A 19,215-nucleotide genomic window follows, 5' to 3' on the forward strand; every position below is an offset into this window, starting at 1 on the left:
TTACTCGCAAGGAGCCAGGACAACCCATGATGCCTGGCCACACATTCCACGATTTCGGGATTATCCCGAGACCACGGACAAAGCAGGCTAAAAGGATAGGGCGATATCCCAGGCCAAGGGCGATATCCCAGGCCAAGATCATCCCTCCCTGCTCCTGGGATCCCCTGTGTGTCATGTGGATGCACAGGGATGATCCCAGGGCGATCCCTGGGATATCGCCCCTTCTAGCTATGCCCACAGTGTTTAGGGATGTGCATGTATCCTTCACACTTTATGTTTGCTGCAAAAGGCCCTGTGTGCAGTACAAAAAGTCTGTCACACTTACTTTCTATGATATCATAAAGAGGGGGAAAATTCAACACTCTCTAGTGTGGAAGAACAGCACATTTTGTCAATTCAAAATTTATCCTTCAGTGTGTGTGTGTGTGTGTGTGTGTGTGTGTCTGTCTCCTATCTGTGTACAATTTGAGATAAGCTACAAATAGTGTTTGGCTCATATATATATATATATATATATATATATATATATATATATATATTTGATTTACATCTAATATATGAGGTACATTAAATTGTCTGAGGAAGAATAGGTCTATATTCTGATTCTTAGCACTGACATTACAGTAAGTTCTGATGAAGCCAGTGAGACTTACTTTCAAATAAATGTTTTTATGATCAGGCTTTCAGGAAGTTTACCCAAGAACACTTACTTAGAGGCAGATTTCAATTAAACCGATAGGGCTTACTTCCAGGTGAAGGTATTAGAATTGAGATACTTTTACCCACTTAAATTACCACCTGTCTTTACCAATCTGTTTATGCAGCATCTTGACATCTAAAGCTCAGCTAAAGAGAAAGCAAATAACTAGAATAAAAAGATAATCCAGAATCACTGCTCACAATCCTAGGTTTTCCTGTGCTGTGAAACAGAGTTCTAAGTCATTTGCACAACCAAATCTTGCTACTTTTGAAGCAATTTTGAATCCTAACCAGATTCTGAATTCCGGAAGTCAAAGTACGCTTCTGTGACCGCATTATAAACAGTACACTTGCAAATGGTCTGTTAGTCATTAAAGACAAACAAGTGTTTTTATTTTGTCTCCAGTGAGTGCATTTTTTGCATACTATTTTGAATGGATTTCTTTTAGAGACCAGCTGTGGTCTAAGAGTCCCATAAAAGTATGTCAGGTTTCTACTGCAACTTCCCCTAGTTCCTATGTCAAAACTAAATCTTTATCTTCTTATAGTTTTCCATTGTTGTTTTCTCTCCTGCAACTAATTTATATTTCCCTCTAACCGTTTTTGTTTTCTGGATAGCTTTCCATTGTAACTGGCAGCTCAGGACAAGATTATAGATTGCAAAACTTGCTGAAATTCCATAGTGTCAACAAATGTCCTCCTTGAACATTTGACCATGGGTACACATGTTCAGAGATACATGTATTTTAGGAACTTTTGAAAGTTGGGCAAGATCTACACCAAGCAGGGTATGACACTTTGAAAACAGTTTGAGAACTGTATATGGGGTGTGTCCTTGGCCCCAGCAGTTGTCACTACTGTTATAAACCATTTTAAAGTAGTAGTGTAGATTCTGTCTTTGTTATAGCACATTTTGGCAGATTTATCTGAATGACAAGTCTTTTCTCAAACAGGGTTGGGTATCGAACACAGAGGAATAAAAATACACAATCATTATGTTGGGAATTAGTTAAATTGGTAGAAGGTATTATAGAAACTCTAGAATTGAGGTAATCACTTCATGCAAGATAAATGAATAAACCTACACATATCAAGCAAATGAACCAAAAAGCAAAGTGGACATCTATGGACAGAATTTGAAAAGTGGGGAAATGTTGGGGTCTGAGGTTGTATGGAAGACTAGGTTGCAGACCTGTGTGGTAAGTCTGTGTTTTAATGGGCTGGACCATGATACTGAGGAGCTGAAGAAGTCAGGGATAAGAAAATATGATTTGTAGGGTGTTCTGGGAAAGAGAAAGGGGAAGGACTGAGGCAAGGGGAAGGAAAACCAAAAAGAACTAGAGCTGTTTGTTTCTATTTGTGTGCAGAGTACAGTGTTTTGTCCTTGCACAAAGACACTGCGACAAGTTACAGTGTGAATTGGGTACCTATACTAAACATACTCGTACCATTTACCAGCACCTACTTCTCCCAGCTTCCTCTTAGAGAATTTGATGCGGACTCACATGTCTGACAAAGGCATTTGTTTTTGACCACTTGTTTGTCAACCAGTTTTTCAGAAGACCACAACAGGCATAAAGAAGAGGCACAGAAAAGTGGAAAAAAGGGGGCTGACCACAAAACTTCCCATCAGATAGCCGAGGCAAGATTGCACTAAAGTGGCTGGACGTTAACTGATTAAAAGATAGGCCTAATCCCTATGCACATTCACACATGAGGACAAAAGAGAAAGCAGGTACAGGTTTGGAGGCTACAATGCGTAGGGAAAGGCCCTCCAATGGATAACTAGACATTTGCACAACTTGTGGCTGCAATTTGCGCAAATATTTATTTACTCAAATAAAAAGAAAGACAGAAAATCTGCCAGCTGGCCCAACTTGCTCCAGACCAGGCCAGCTGATAAAAGTTGGAACAGAATCCATCAGCCCATGCTGATGAAATTTCATCAACCCCCACCCCACAACCAGATTCTCCAAGGCACCTAATCTAGTGCTACTTGCTTGAGTCATTCTGCTAAATCTCTGTCCTAGGTACATGACAAAATGCTAATGATCTCAGGGCAATATAGCTTATTGTGCATTTTCCCAGTAAGTCTTCCAAGTTTTAATTTTCACAGGGCCATGCTAAACTTTTTAAAGGGACAGCATCATGTTATGCAACTGTCAGATTAAAGAAAAGAAATTATTTTGACTGATGTTAAAGTCCTTTAGCAATGATTTGTAACCCAAAATAACTCTTTATTGTTATAGGTTTCAGCTTGCAAAGAGCATGCGGCAAGCATCTGTGACTCCCCCCACCAAAGTCACTATAGCCTGAGTGAAATAATAATTTTTGATTTCTGCTATTATAAATGATATAAACAGAAGCATAATTTATAATTTTCAGTATTTTGAACATCTTCCTGTAGTGGTAAGATGCTTAGGAGCACAGGCACATAACGTGACTGTTAATTATTTGCAGAAAAGCTCATTTAACACACATTCTTTTTTGGCAGCCCTTGGGCCGAGACACAAATATTCACTCAGAGATCAAGTAGAGAAGTTCAAGGTTTTACTGGCTTCATTTCCAAATCCTTCAAGTGTAGGCTTGTTCAAGGCAGATGGAGATAGAAGTTTCATGACTTTTTTGGTCTGTTTATAATTTATGACTCTAATTAAGAATTGTTTCTTAACAAAAGAACACTGAAATAAAATAAATGCCGTGGGGGGGATTCATCTCCTCTTGCTTTAATAAATGTGCCTCAGGTTATAATACCTCCAAGTAACTTACAGTTTATGTTCTGCAAATATTTCTGCCGTTTTGATTACAACAGAAGTTGTAATCACAATATTAGGCCAAGATGCTTGTAAAGACGTGATAACAAACTCAATATATTTATTGCCCCTCTAGAAGCTTTTAAAGAAACTCTGGTAGGATCCACACTACTGCTTTAAAACAGTTTAAAATGGTTTTGACAACTGTTGGGGCCGTGGGCACACTGCATATATAGTTTTAAAACCGTTTTCAAAGTCTTATATCCTGCTTGGTGTAGATAATGATGATGATGGTTATTATTTACATTTATATACCGCTTCATAGCCAAAGCTCTCTGGGCAGTTTACAAAGATTAAAAAATTGAACATTAAAAACTGATATTCAAAATTTAAAAAGCATAAAAAGAGATTACATGCAATATCTATTTAAAACAACTATTCTGGGTCAGGGTCAGTTAAAAACTCAACGTAGATCTGGCCAAGTAAGCATTTCCCCTTTCAGAAGCTTTTGGGATGTCTGGTATGCTGATTGAGTCAGCTTGACACCTGCAAGGGATTGTGCCAGTCTCCATGCTGATTCTGTTCTAGTCCAAATAGCAGACTGGAGAAGGGGAATCTAGGCAGTGGTATAGTCTATTGAAATATTGAAAGTATGACTGTCCTGCAAGCCCCCTATTCCATTTGGTACATCTTCTTGGTCACATCTGTATGTTATTTATTTATTTATTTATTTTAAAAGCTTATATCCCACCTAGTTCTCTGAAAGGGAATTCAAGGTGGCCCCAAAAAGAAAAGAAACGTCAACAGTATTTAAAACAGCCATAAAACCCTCAGATACACAACAATAAGGATGTTGATATAGCAAAAAGCAAAAACAAAACCAGCAGCTAACAATAAGGTCTAAAAGGAAAATACTTAAGGATTAGTAAAATGTTTAAACCAACGCCCTCTTAAAGAGCTAGATTTTTACATATCACCTAAAATAGTATTGTGTCATGGCCTACAAATATGTTCACCTTTCTGTGAAATGAGTTTTGGTTGGGTTGCATTTGTTTTGTGAGTAATCCAGATAACTTGCATTATGGGACAGTTATATAAATTATGAGATGAATTCTGCCACCCTTGGACAGATGGCTTTCTTCCATCCATGGGAAGTTTCTGATTCAGCAGGGGAATCTCACTCAGAGGGCCCGTTTAGAAGACACCTTAAACCATGGCTTTAACCACAGCGAATAAGGCTTTTTTGCTTTATTCACCAAGGTTAAAGGCGTGGTTTAAGGTGACTTCTGAACACAGCCTGGCTTTCTGGCTTAACCACTGTGGTTAAAGCCATTGTTTAAGGTGTCTTCTGTACATGGTCACAAAATGGAGGCAGAGGTTGGCTAATTCTTGGTTAATTCTCCCCCTCCCCATGCAGTTCTCTGTGTCTCCTCCAAGTTTGCTCTTAGTTGTGGGATGTGGTACTGCAGGGCTACAGCAGGAAGAGGGAATTGCCAAAAACCGCTTTTCCCTATGTTCTGCCAGTAGGAGAGTTCTGAACGCAACTCTGATCAGGGAATACTCCTGCCAGTAGAAAAGAAGTTGGATCCAACCCTTAGTAAATAAACAAACAAATTAAACTGCACAGCTCACTTTGGGAGTCCATATGTTGGTCCAACCCAGAGACAGTTTTTTGATCCTGTTGTTTTATTGTTGTATTGTTGTTTTAATATAATGGATTGCACAGCACTCTGGAATTCTAATATAGGACACTATAAAATGTTTTAAATAAATTAATATAATACAAGCAGTATAAGTAGAATGTCCATGTTTTTTCTGTCTGGGGTAGAGAGTTTAAAGACTATCACCAATAGTAATTGGTAATGATCAAGCAGAAGTATCACCTGATTGTGGTAGTGATGTGTAAAAGTTATCATAAGAGACTATTCCAACCTTTCTCTATCTGATAATAGTAATATTATTCCAATTTAGAAAAAATATAGCTGCCCTTTGGCAAAAACATCCAGGGTAGTGTACAATAAATTTGTGTGTGTGTATCTTACAGAATTACTGGTTCAGTATATGTAGACTGGGACTGAATGAGGCTTGTTAATCAATCAGTTTCTGTGAGCCCACCTCTTATCGTTGAGGCTTTTCAGACAATACGCTAAGCCATGGTTAGGCCGCTAACCTTTTTGCAACAAATGGTTAGTGAGCATGTTTAAAGCGTAGTTATTGTAAAGGAAGTCAGGGTTCACCTGACAACTCTGCAAGGTAGGCTCCTGGACCAAACGCCCTGAACTCCCAAGTAACCCACCTCCCTGCCTTGTCCACAACCGGGATGAGCCAGACGTTCACGGGAATAAACCACAGACACACATTTAGGGACCAAAGCAACTTTATTGCAATCACTAAACTAACACATAAGGCCTTGGTTGTAAAACAGCCCCTTTTAAAATAGGAAGGGGGAGGAGAGGGGAGGAAGAGGGGATGTGGATAAGAAAAGTGAGGAAAGAAAGTGAGGAAAAGCTCTAATACTTCGCCATTACCTCAAGAAGCATTCATACGACCCCACACCCGGCCGAAATCCAGCTGGCCTTCTCCAGAATACCCACACACGTTAAAACATAAAACCCTTTCTAACTCTGGGCAACCTCCGTGGTTGCCACGGACCTGACCTTCCCACTTGACATACGCACGCACCACCAAGGAAGATGGAGGATCTACATCATAGAGCTTTTTATCTCCTTTTGGGACCCCCGGTCCCATGACCTGAGTACACCAACCAGTGCCCTTCCCGGGCTATAGCCCACCCCCCTCCCATAGGGGCCAAGCCACCTCTTTTCCCCAGAGCTGAATCCTGTTAGTTTGTCCACCGCCCTGATAATCTCCAGGTGCCAGTGGGAGTTGAACTGGCTCGAGGCAGAAATGACCTTGGCTAGCAGCCACCAAAGCCTGGCACAGCCAGTTTGAACAATAGACCATAGATCTTACCTAGGGGCATAGTTCTTACAACCCCATAGCAACAGCAAGTTAAAGGTACAGATTTGCACCCCTAACCTTCACAGTTATGTAGTCACCATGATTAGGAATTATTCACACTAAATGGTCATGGTTCACATGACATGTTTAGCTCAAAATGCTTAACAATTGTGGCTTAGCATCTTGTCTGAACAGGGTCAAAGAGATTCTACTGTAGCCCTTAGAACTATTCATGTGCTTGATGGTTAAGGTCCTATTTAAAACCTTGCATAAATGCTCACACTCCACAGGAATGGAAGATCACTGGTGTATCAGCCTTGTATACCTGAGGTTAATGTTTCATCAATTTTTTAAATTTTTTTGCACATTTTGGAATTAGAAATTCCAAAATGTGTACCACTATTTGTGTTCCAGTATTTCTGTATCTCACACTCATAAGACAACAAAACATAGCAAGTTGACAACCCCATTAGAACTTCAGTCTAACCTACTGAACCTCTGTAGCAAGACTCCACTTTGACCCTATTGGTTTTGGATTAGGTTCGAAGTACATTTCAGTCTACTCAGTGATATGATGGAGAGGCTGCAGTAATAGTTACAGCTAGTAAATGCTGAATAGCCATGGGACAGTAGTTAAAGTTAGGCTCCTGTTAAAATACACCTGCATCTGACATTCACAGCAGACCTGTCTTCTTTTATCTGCGTGCAATTGTGGAACTGGTGTCAGTTTTAAAGTAATGGTATTGAGGGCTTCATAAATTATCCTGGTGATCCTCAGGAGAAGACAGTGTCACATCTAAATAAGTGTTTTGCTTCGAGGGTAATGTATGTCTTCATCTGGCCCAGCAGTCAGCATAGTGCCCTATGTTGATGGATATTGTCAGCTTGAAGCTACACTACATTTCACTGCACAATAAACATGGCTGTCAACACCATATAAAGTGATATCAATTTATCCTGTATGGTCAGTGCATTTTAAATGAAATTAATGTACTGTGGGCATAGTGGCAAAAAGGTAGCATATTAGTTATGCATCTTCTGTCCTAAGATTTTATCCATAAAAATGAATTGCCTACACAAAACAACAACAAAAATAATTATTGTGTGCCTTAAAGTAAAGATGTTGAGGGATTTTTTTTAACAACAATTTGGCAGAGTTAGATTCTACATAATTTAAAATATAGATTCAAATCCTGAGCTGATGTAAATCATCACTCCACTGTGAAGTCAACAGAGCTTTACTGATTTACATTGGTTTAGGTTTCATCACGCTGTGTCATTTCATAGCCACTGAGGATTTGTCACATATATATTTGAAATGAAGGGGAGAGACCTGTAATACAGTTCACTTTCTTTTCAGTCCTGTCATAATTGTTGCATGTGAGGAGTATGCTTTGTTGTTTTGGTGCACATTTAATTAAAAAATATTCATATCACATTTGTATTGTGCAAATATAGACTGGTATTTCAAGACTATATCAATAGTAATTTACAAATATTTCAATCAAGGGTTCCAAAGCTACCAAACTCAGAGATTAGTTGCAAAATTTAACTCCCAATGCTGCATGCATTTCTTATGCATATTTGGAGTAACCTTGATGAAAAGCATCTCAGGCTCCATCTGGATGTGTGTCCATTAGTGTTGGGAACCATGAAAGTAGCAATGGAGTTCATGCTAACATAAGTAAACTTTATGAAACTTTAAGGAACTGATCATACAGGTAGAAGAACTGGTATTATGTAGTATTAATCCTGGGAATGGGAACACCTCAAGAAATTACTCAATGAAAGCAATGTAAATTAAGAAAGCTTGACCACCTAGAATAATTAGACTTCTCTGCACGATAACCTCATTCATTCAAAACTCCTGGGTGACATTCAAACCATATGGGTAATGACTAGTTTGAAAAACTACACTATGGGCCTGTTCAGACGACACTTCTGACTCTGTGTAGTGAAACTATGGTTCTCTGGGGTTAGCACTAACCACAAGCTGTGCTGTCGCACACAATACTTTAAACCATGGTTAGAGCCGCTAACCCTGCTGCTGACAGTCTGACTGTGGTTAATGAGTGAGCAGGGTTTAGCAAAACCCATCGCACAAAACACCTTAAACCCTGCTGCTTAACCCAAAGCCTTAACCAGCAGGGTTTAAGTAGTCTTTGGAACAGGCCCATTGAAGAATAAGATACTAACCACAGAGCCTTAAGTGTCATCTGAACAGGCCCGAAGAGTTATAGCTAGCAGCGAATTATTATAACATATAGATTTAAACTTCATTTTGACTTGCTGTCCATGTTTAATAATGTTATTTAAAACACACACACACATACACACACACCAGGAAGTCATTCTGAATGGATGCATTTTGAATTATTATTTGTTTACCTGTACACCTAGGGCACAGAAAGTATAGGGTCCATATTTTAATAAAGGAACTTACTATGTCCTGATCTTTGAATTTCTTCAATCTCATTAGCTCCTACAACTGTTGGAGGAAATAGCATGCGTGATCAAACTCAAATAACAATTTAGAATTGTTTTATCTCATAGATCTGGAAACAGAAAGTGAGAACTTGAAAATGAGCAGGGCATAGATAGTTGTCCCAGAATCCAGATAATGTAATAATGTTTGCATCCATCTTGTTTCTTCCTGCCCTGATATTACAGGAAGTAAAGCAATGAATGGCTCTGCAGCTAAACTACAGCAGTATTATTGTTGGCCAACAGGAGGCGCCACTGTGGCTGAAGCTCGCGTCTACAGGGATGCCCGGGGCCGAAGTAGCAGTGAGCCACATATCAAACGACCAATGAATGCTTTTATGGTTTGGGCAAAGGATGAACGCAGAAAAATTCTTCAAGCTTTTCCTGACATGCACAACTCTAATATTAGCAAAATTCTTGGTAAGTACAAAACCACAAATAATTAGAGATTGCTTTGTGATTCTGAATGTATATTCTGAATGTATATTTTGAATGGCTAGAGGAAATAATGTATTGGATTTGTAAATAGAATAGATGTATTGAACTCAGAAGACTGCAGACATGGGAATTCCAGTAGTTGGATATGGAAGAGCAAACAATCCCTTCACAACTTTGGAAGCTTAAATATTTTGCCTTTTTATAGTACGCTTGGTGTGCTCACGGTCCTCTGAATTATAGCCAATGAATGAAAAACTTAGGTACACATGCTTGGGTCTGCTATGGGGGGAAAAGAGCTCTTTCCCATTTAAAGACAGAGAGAGAGAGAGAGAGATCCAAATTATGAAAATGAGATTTATGCAGACAGAAAAAGCTCGAATTTCCTTTGGATTTGCCATCTGAGATAAAGAGTGACTGTTTGTAATGGGTTACTGGTAGTATCCTATTGCAAGCCCTTTTTAGAAATCATGATAAAATAGAAATGTAACATTTCTGCAAGAGAAAGTTGTCTAATAATTTGTTACGCTGGGAAAATATTTAATGGAAGCAAACTCAAGTATTTGTTGCAATGAATGGAATGTTCAAACTGTGTAGTCGGCAGATTTCATAGCATCTAAATTATCATTTAAGTATTCAGCGTTGCTCATTGTAAAAAAATGAAAATGCTTTGAGACTATAAAGCTAAAGTGTCTCAAGTTCAGTTTACTTAATTCTTTAGAACGTGGGTGGTCAACATTTGGACCTCCAGATATTGTTGAACTGCAATGCCCATCATTCCTCATCATTGGCTGTGCGGGCTAGGTCTAATGGAACTTGCAGTCCAACAACATCTACAGAGCTACAAAAGTGCCCATCTCTGCTTTAGGAAAACAAAGGTTAGCCAACATGATGCATAAAATTTGCCAGTGCTCAGGTTTTATCTCACAATAATACATCAGATTTTTTTCAAAAGCATTAGAATTGAAGATCTCACAGGAGAATTAAAAGTGTCCATGAGAATGAGTAGGGAAATATTTAAACTGATATTTGTCCACCAAGTCTTTGAAGTGAAAGACAGATTTTAAATGTTAATCATAATAAATATTAGTTCTGATCAACTCTCACCTGCAATTATTTTATTGTACATTGTTACACATTTTAACAAAACTGTTTTTCTTAGTTGCTTTTCCTTTCTGATTAAAATAATAATAATCCCAAAACAAAAGCAACTCTGTTCTTAAAACTTGCAGTGTTTTACATCGGAGTTTTCATATTTATCCACCATTTTTAGTAAGTTAAATGAATAGCCTTTCAGTTTTGTATAAAACCTGCACTGTTCCAGTCTTGGCAACTATATAGAATCTATATTATTTGTGTGCATTCTTTGACAAATCCCCCCCACCTATTACTAGTATAGTAACAGTATTCATTAAAATGTAAACATCCAGTACAAATATTTCAGAAGTGCCAGCAATCGTATGGTGTGTGTGTGTTTTTTTAAAGTAGGGGTAACCTGCCAGGAATTGCCCCACCACCACGAGAAAGAAAGAAAGAAAGAGTCAATTTACATATAATATCTGCACACATTTTCCAGGACAATGACAAAAAAAAGAGTCTGAAAAATTAGAACTGACAACAGAGCACTGCTGACTGGATAATATTTATACAACTTTTCCATTTGTTGATGTATAAAAGCTCGTGGTAAAAGAATAGCTTCCACCCACGTTTACCACAGCTGCAATCATTTTAACCAGCTGTAAACTCCTTTTTATTTAATTTTTCAAAAATCTTTCTTCACTGTTTAGGTAGCTCTTTATAAACAATACAACAGACCTGAATTCTTTTCTTCCTTAGATGTAAACTGTGCTATATTTTTTGTCTTTTATTAGTGCAGTTTGTGATGAACGTTTCTAGTAATTAAAGTAGTGATGAACATTGCAAGTGTACTTTCTACTTTATTTCAAATGCAATGTCAAGTGCAGCTCAGTGTACGTATTGCATCTGGCTGGATGATTATAACATGTAATGGGATTTGCAAAGGTCAGGGAGCCAATAGCAAAGGGCATCTAAATTAAAGACACTAACAGCACAATCCTGTATGTATCTACTCAGAATTAAGTTCCATTGAATTCATTGGGATTACTCACAGGTAACTTAATATAGGATTGCAGCATAAGATAGGGCATGTCTAATTTAGTGAATAAGCAAGTTGTTGCTAAGACTCAGGTCATGATATTCATTATAATAAATTTACAGATTTATTTTATACACATATTTTTTCTAGATTCTTACTGGCAAAATATGCATGCATCTGCAATGTGGGAAACCTTTTGAAGATCAATAGAATGACTATGGTTAAAACAAGCGTCTAGTAATATAGCTGAGCTTCTAAGAGCAATTTTGGGGATGCTCAAGGTCTTGGGTATGTCCAGTGGGATTTTTGCCATTTTTTTTTCTTTAAACAATACCACCTGTGCCATATCACAAGCTTTTGAATGTTCCCTCAATTTCAAAAGGGAGGGTGGGGAATATGCCATAAGGCATTGAGGGCTGCTATTTGAGAAATACAGACCCAGAACCTACTGGGTTGTATGGTACTATTCATGCAGTTTTTGTAATGTCTCTTAATAAATTAATTACCAATGTATATATGGCCCCGTTCATATGCAATGCCAATCCAGGGTTTTTAAAATGCTGGGTTACCATGAGCAAGCCAAATGCTAGTAGTTCACACAAGTTACAATTCTGATTGTCAGGGGAGAGACAAGCCAGGGTTCCCAGTTCGGACGGTTAACGTTAATCAAACCAGGAACAGAGCAAGCTTGCGTTGTTCAGCTGCTCCAGCTGGCAGAAGAAATCAGGTGGGAGCGATCAAACAGCAGGGACACACCCGTTGGCTGAGTTCAGACGACACACTAATCAACCGGGTGGGGGTGGGGATGGAATATTTATTTATTTAATTTATTTAAGGATTTTTATGCCGCCATTCAGCCAAAAAAGGCTCTCACGGCGGCTTACAAAAGCATTTCTTGACAGTCCCTGCCCACAGGCTTACAATCTAAAAGACATGACACAAAAGGAAAGGGGATTGGGAGGGAGGAGGAGGGGGGAAAGGAATAGGAACAGAATGGGAAACAACTGTTGATTAGCGTGTCGTCCAAACTCAGCCATTGGCTCATTCATGACAACCCAGAGTTTAAAAAACAAAACAAATCTGCAAACCTATGAGGAAAGATTTACTTATTCAAAGAATAGATCAAGAACAATCTCACCAGTGCTGTTACAAACACTTTGTGAACATTTAGATAATCAGTGTTTTCTGAGAAGTGTTACAGCTGCATCTTTTTTTTGTGTGTGATGTCCCTTTTGGAACCAAATACGATGTCTTTTGGTAACCATTTAGTTTCTTTTAGTTTGATTGTAAAGGAGGAATAATGGAAAACCTAGGTCTGCTTGAGAAGCTGAGGGAATTGTTAGAAGACTGGGAAGATGCTTTATATGGTATGAAGCACAGTGCTGGCCCTAAAAGTGGATTCCAGATTCTTAGGCCATAGCTAGACCTAAGGTTTATCCCTGGATCGTCCAGGGGTCAAACCTGTTCATCTAGGTGACACACAGGGGATCCAGTGCTCAGGCAGGGGCGAACCCTGGATGATCCCTGGATAAACCTTAGGTCTAGCTGTGGCCTAAGTGTCTGTTTGGTTGGCTTGTGTGGTACATTAAAGTGAACTGTGGCAAAAAGGGCTGTTTCGACTAGGAGTGGGGAATCTGTGGCTCTCCAGATTTGTAGAACTCCAACTCCCATCAGCTCCATCCAGCATGGTCATGGATCTATGAGAGTTGTAGTCCAGCAACATCTGGAAGGTTACAGGTCCCTCAACTCTGATTTAGAGTTTTGTGGAATTATTCCTCAGACAAGCCAACTTGAGAGCTCACTGATATCTTTTGCTATGCAGGCTCACGCTGGAAATCCATGTCAAACCAAGAGAAACAACCTTACTATGAAGAGCAAGCACGGCTAAGTAAAATCCATCTAGAGAAGTACCCTAATTACAAATATAAACCTCGACCAAAACGCACCTGCATCGTTGACGGCAAGAAACTGCGTATTGGAGAATATAAACAGCTCATGAGATCTCGAAGGCAAGAGATGAGGCAATTTTTTACTGTAGGGTATGTACTAAATTGTTTTCAGTAGCGCACCCTTAACTGTGCACCTCTAGCGCAACCCAAACCTTTTCCTTCCAGTGGGATTGGGATTCTTGTCTAAGATTAATTTACCTATTCTAGCCCATAATTTAAACAAAATAATTTTAGCTTTTTCTGGTGTACACTGATGGTTATTTTGTAAGCCACCCACAAGACTCCCACAAGTGCATTAGCTGGAAATTACTAGCATTTCCATTATTTTTAAATGGAGATTACTTCAACACTCCCTCTATTGTTGCTGTGAAATAGCAATAGTATACAACTGCGCTTGGAAATAGTGTACAGCAAACTGGATCAATTGGGCCCATTTGTTCAAAACAGTCTGATTTAAGCAGCTGCCTACTTAGTTGGGATATCACTTCTACCTTCTCTCCCCTCAGCAGGAAGTTATTCATTTTTTGAGTTCATTCACTGTGATTGTTCTGTTTTTGCAGTTCTTTTCCTCAGTGTAAACCAACCCTCTGAGGAACGGGCTGCTGTTGCTAAAGCTATGACTTGCCACAATGACCTCATAAAACTATCTTGTTCTCTGTAGGGTTTACAACAGGGGCAAATGCTTTTCTTTACCACCCGGTACCCCACCCCAATTTTTTAGATTTCAGTTTTTTCTCCATGCTTCATACAAATCTAGGAAGTCTACTCACCTTTGTGGCGTGAATGGGGAGAGACAAAGTGTTACTATCTGCTTAAGTTGTTTTCAGTACATGTACTTGGTCCCCACTATAGATTCTTTTGTGCCCAGGATATATGCAGGGGGCAAGTGTGTCTCCCTCTTTGTAGATTTTCTATATTGCAGTGCCAGGCTTATGAGTAAGTTTCTACTGATTTCAGTACTGACACATGATTAAACAATGAGTTTTCCAAGAGAGATTCAAGGAATCTCTTAATAAGTGTGTCATCTTAGACTTTTCAGCAGTATACAGTGGCATAATATTTCTTCAGCCTTCAGCCGGCAACTCACTAAAACAATTGTGTTTCAGCTGATTTAACTCTGTCATTGTCATCAACAACAAAACATCTTGGATGCTTGGATGCTGCACAATGTGTTTCGGGCAATTTAAGAAAGAGACTTCTCTTGCCAGCCCTTCTAGATTCACAGTGTTCTGTTTATTCCTCTAATCACAATAGTCTTTTATTGCGAGTTTCACAACCAGTTAATTGACCTTGACTGCTTAGTTCTGTGCCTTATTTCTGGCTTGGCATGCAAGACTTGCATTGCAGTCAATTACTTTGTGGTATCATCCACAGTAGTGTGGGGATTTGACTAAATCAGTTTTTGATATCTAGAAATATGATGAGGGTTAGATATCTGGAAATATGATGAGCCAATAGGCACATGTAGTCTAAAACATAGCTTGCTGACAATGGAAAGTGTGTATGTCTGTGTGCATGTGTGTGTGCATTTCTGTGCTAATCTGGAACAAGTAGGTGGCACAAGGCTTTTCTGTTGTACAAGGAGTGGGTACACAAAAGTTGAAGGGTGCATGGATCTGAAGGGAAATGAGATGAGAGAGGCAGGGAAGTTGAAAAAAAAGGTATTACTGTACATGAACATCCAGAGTCAAGAACTTCCATTCTTCACATCCATGTACCAAAATTTCTGAAAATATGGCGAGGTGACAACCTGCACTGCTCACCTGATGTTGTCTTACTGTGGAACTGACCTGGGATTTCTAGAACTGCCCAGTCAAATTCATCATGATTTACCTTAGCCCAACACCTCAAAAAAGACATGTTTTCCAATTGCTTTCTCAAGAGATATCCCCCAAACATTCCAGGGTTTCTAGGTATTGCAGAATGAGACATGTAGATGATAATGAAACCACACTATCTGTATTCTTGACTGGCTAGGATAATGATCTGGACGTGTGGGGTTTCTTTCTGACTTCCTTCTCATAGTTAGACCACTTCCTGGTGAGATATTGGGCTTCATCACAGTTCCCTACCGTTGCTTCTCTGCCCCCGCTTCTGTCGCACAATACTTCCTCTTTTCTCAGGAGAAGAACAAGGAAATAAATAATGACCACGTGACCCATTCAGTGGGCATTTTTATCATGCCGCTTCTCCTGCACACAGCAGGAGATCATGGCAAGTTCAGTTTCTAAAGATACATCAGACTTACCAGGGTCTTTTTTTGTCACTGGAAGAAGAACAGAAAGAGTGGGAGATGCGTGGGAGGCAGACAGCGTCATTAGTAGGACCTGCGAAAATCCATGAGTGTCCAGTAACGAGTGTGCTATAAAATGCTCATCTGATGATCCCCTTACAGTTGTAACAGTCATTCCCTTTTGCAGGTTAGGTAGATCTATTAGGCTAATGTCATCTGATGGGTTCCTGGGGGGCCCTTGGGAAGTTTACAGTTGGCTTAACTGGCACTTCTGTTAAGGCCCTAGTCAGTCTTTAGGATGCAGATTGGGTGATGAAAACCATTTTGATGTTCAAGTATGTAGTACTTCATAATAAAAAGTCACCGTTGTATTTCTGCATTAAGAAGTGGATAGACATGAAATAGCTACTTTTTTTTTTATTCTCTGTCCATGAATACATATTAATTCTAGTTACAATAGCTAATTTGCACACGAAGTGGGGAAACCACACTTCTATTGCTATTTAACCACCTTAATTGTAATTCTGATGAATGTTATATGGTATTAAGTAAGGGGTAAAAGATCAGGAATCCAAATGTCATAACCCACATTCACTGTAGTACAACAGATCCTCAGTAATGCTTGGCAGCCACACCAAGCAATGTCCACTGGAGCTGTTGCAAGTTCCTGATGGACTGCCCTGTGTCAGCCCCCTCCAGACTCAGTCAGGCAGCCCTGGCGCAAGAGCAGTCCCACGCGTGAGTGTTTGGAAGTCCCTATCAAGTGCTTGGCAACTGTCTGCCCCAACTGCTGAAATTGCACGCTTCCTCCTGCTTCATCAATGGGGTCTCTACGGCCCCCATTAATGCAGTGGGGGGAACTGCACAATTTCCAGAGCCTCCAAGCGCCCCCAGCCCAGATGGAAAGCCCATGACCATGAGACGAAAATGAAACTAAATACTTGAGAAAGTTTATGCAAACTTATTTCTATTTATCTATATACCTGTACGTGGTGTCCAGATATTGTGAGATTTCAAAGGGCGAATCAAAATTTGAACAGATATTCTGAACATTTTACTGGGATTCAGGCCCAGGCCCTCCCCAAAGAACAGACAGATTGAGAGAGAGGGAGAAATGTGTGCTTTCTGATGTAACATGCTCTCCCCAAACAACAAGACCCAGAGTTCATTAGTTTCTGCTGGCATTTCTTATGCATATGAGTGAAGAGCCAACAGGTTGTGGCATCTGAACAGCAGCAGGAGGAGAGAGGTAGGGGGATCATCAGGAACATTAGGCAGATTGAAATAACATGTGAAGGGGGCTGTGGGGCCATGTAGACTAGCCCTGCCCCTCCCTGATACATGCTGCAGCCATGCCCCCACCATTAACACCTGTGGCAGAAATGCTAACCCCACTATCTTTGTGTTCACCAATGTAGGGAAGGATTCTACACTCGTACTGATGTGTGAGCATTTACACTGTGGGAACAAGTGATGTGGGGTGTGGCCTCAACAGAGGCAGGGCTAGTGCACAGCCTCACTATGTATATAATGAAGGGGGCTCTTGTGTGACTTTTTTATTTTCAAAAGTTAATGCCTATTATCAACCATTCTATACGATAATCTTAATTATTCCTTTTTTACCCCTTTAAAAAATGGAGCTTCTAACCAAAATGTTTATTCTTTTTATCTTTTTTATCTTTTCAGTTTTTTAACTTTTCAGTTTTTTATCTTTTCAGTTGCTAATGAGAACTATTTAATAATAACCATTCAACTTTTCTTTAAAACATTTACATGAGTTGAAATGTATCCAGAGTGTTGTATTTGCTAAGTCCTGATGCCACATCGATGCACTAGGAAAGAACTCTAATAGTCATCTGAATTGAAAATACTTTCTTTGTTACCTTGCCTTACAAATTTTTTCCAGTCCAACCCCATTTTGGTCTAGTAAATTCTGTTCAAGTATGCATTACATCTTTTAGTCTTAAAAATAATGGGAACATTATTTATGTCTTATAAGATGCTGTGGAAAAGTATTTATGGGTACTATACATACAAAGATATTCTGAATGTTTCTGGACTACTGTTTTGAATAAGTCAATAAAACCACATTGCTGTGGCTAGGCTCAAATGTACACAATGGGTGCTTTTATGAGAACTGATGTTATGTCATTTGGTTGGGGTTGCATGTTTCAAAGGGCACAGCATGTAAGAAATTTTCCTTAATGCAGTTGAGTTAGACTCAGTAATATAGAGAGTTGTCAGAGAACAACTCTGCTGAAGAGAACAGCAGACAATGACTTTTGCCAATTTAAATGTTTAAGTGGGGGGGGTTTGGGGGGGGGAGATGGTCCTGTAGATTTTTCCAATCACAGTTATGTAGGACCCAGCGAACCATAATCTGAAACACTGGACAGCCTTACTATACTATGCAACTATCCTGTGTACCCTTAAATGTGTTATATGCCAACACCTCCAACAATGCCCTTCTGCTGTTGCACAGGACAAACAAGTCAGGTATTTAAAAAATGCAAACATTTAGAAATGGTTAAAACACGTCAGTCACCCAGGGCACTTTAATACTGACCATAAAGTTACCATACTTCAAGGGCAGGTAACCTGTTTCAGCCCAAGGGTGGCATTGACTGAGAGTGCAGTGGGGTCTGTTTTTTCCTATTACAAATCTCTCCAGTGTTGTGTGGTCCACCAGACTGCCCACACTTTCAGATCTGAAAAAGACCCATGGAAGAAGGTACCTCGTTACGACTTCATTTGGAATTTAATTAAAGTGTGGGGGCCTCTCACAATTTGAAGGGCTTCTTTTGTTAATGGAATCCTTTTGATCCAGTGGAGAATCCTGCTCGTGAATGGGGCAGGAGACAGTTTTTGCTGATTCCTCCTCCTTCTGCAGCCCCCTCTAGGGATGTATGAGAATATTGTTCTTGCTCACAAAATATGTGAGCATGCCCCAAGCTTCGAAGCATGCTCCAAGCTTAAGCATGTGTCTTCTGAAAATATTCGTAAATTGCCGAACACATGCTCAGGATTGTCTCATTCCCAATTCCCAGTTTGATTTGTGCTAATATCCTAATTTGCACAAATTCCCTCAGTAGGTTGAATCCACCTTGCTTTAATGCATAGGGGAAATTTACGTAAATTTGGGGAAACCTCTACAAATCTCCCATTCGACCTTTGCTTGTTTTGCACACGTTTCCCATTCACATGGATCAAGCAGCAATGGCGAACACGAATGAGGATCAGCCATCGAGCAAACGTCAAGACAGTGTTCGGAGAATTCTGGCGATCTTGAGCATTGCTCATTCATCCATCCCTAGTACCTTTATTGTTCCGGATTATCCCCCAATTGTCCAGGGAACTGGAAATTTTTACCTCACCTCCTATTGCCGGCAAGAGCATGTCCTGAGTGGAACTCCATTCAGGGAATGCCCCACCAGCAGGTGCAAACTCTGGATCTAAACTATATTTATCTGAAACAACAACTTCTCCCATTATTTATTTATTTATTTATTTAAGCATTTTTATGCTGCCATTCAGCCAAAAAAGGCTCTCATGGCGGCTTACAAAAGTATTTCTTATTTTCCCCAG

At 39.6% G+C, this 19,215-nt stretch overlaps 1 protein-coding gene across 14 annotated transcripts in view; it reads left to right on the forward strand.

Annotated features, from left to right (window-relative positions):
• The window catches only part of SOX6 (SRY-box transcription factor 6), a 530,518-nt gene that overhangs the window by 501,317 nt on the left and 9,986 nt on the right, over positions 1-19,215 (forward strand). For 12 of the 14 annotated variants that reach the window (XM_063117232.1, XM_063117231.1, XM_063117230.1 and 9 more), the window contains 2 exons: positions 9,084-9,317; positions 13,271-13,487. In XM_063117232.1, coding sequence (XP_062973302.1) covers positions 9,084-9,317; positions 13,271-13,487 — 451 coding nt within the window. The remainder of the gene's footprint in view (positions 1-9,083; positions 9,318-13,270; positions 13,488-19,215) is intronic. The other 2 variants (XM_063117228.1, XM_063117229.1) reach the window with 1 other exon arrangement.

The sequence above is a fragment of the Elgaria multicarinata genome, chromosome 2, assembly GCF_023053635.1.
Source record: "Elgaria multicarinata webbii isolate HBS135686 ecotype San Diego chromosome 2, rElgMul1.1.pri, whole genome shotgun sequence".
NCBI classification, from domain to species: domain Eukaryota; kingdom Metazoa; phylum Chordata; class Lepidosauria; order Squamata; family Anguidae; genus Elgaria; species Elgaria multicarinata.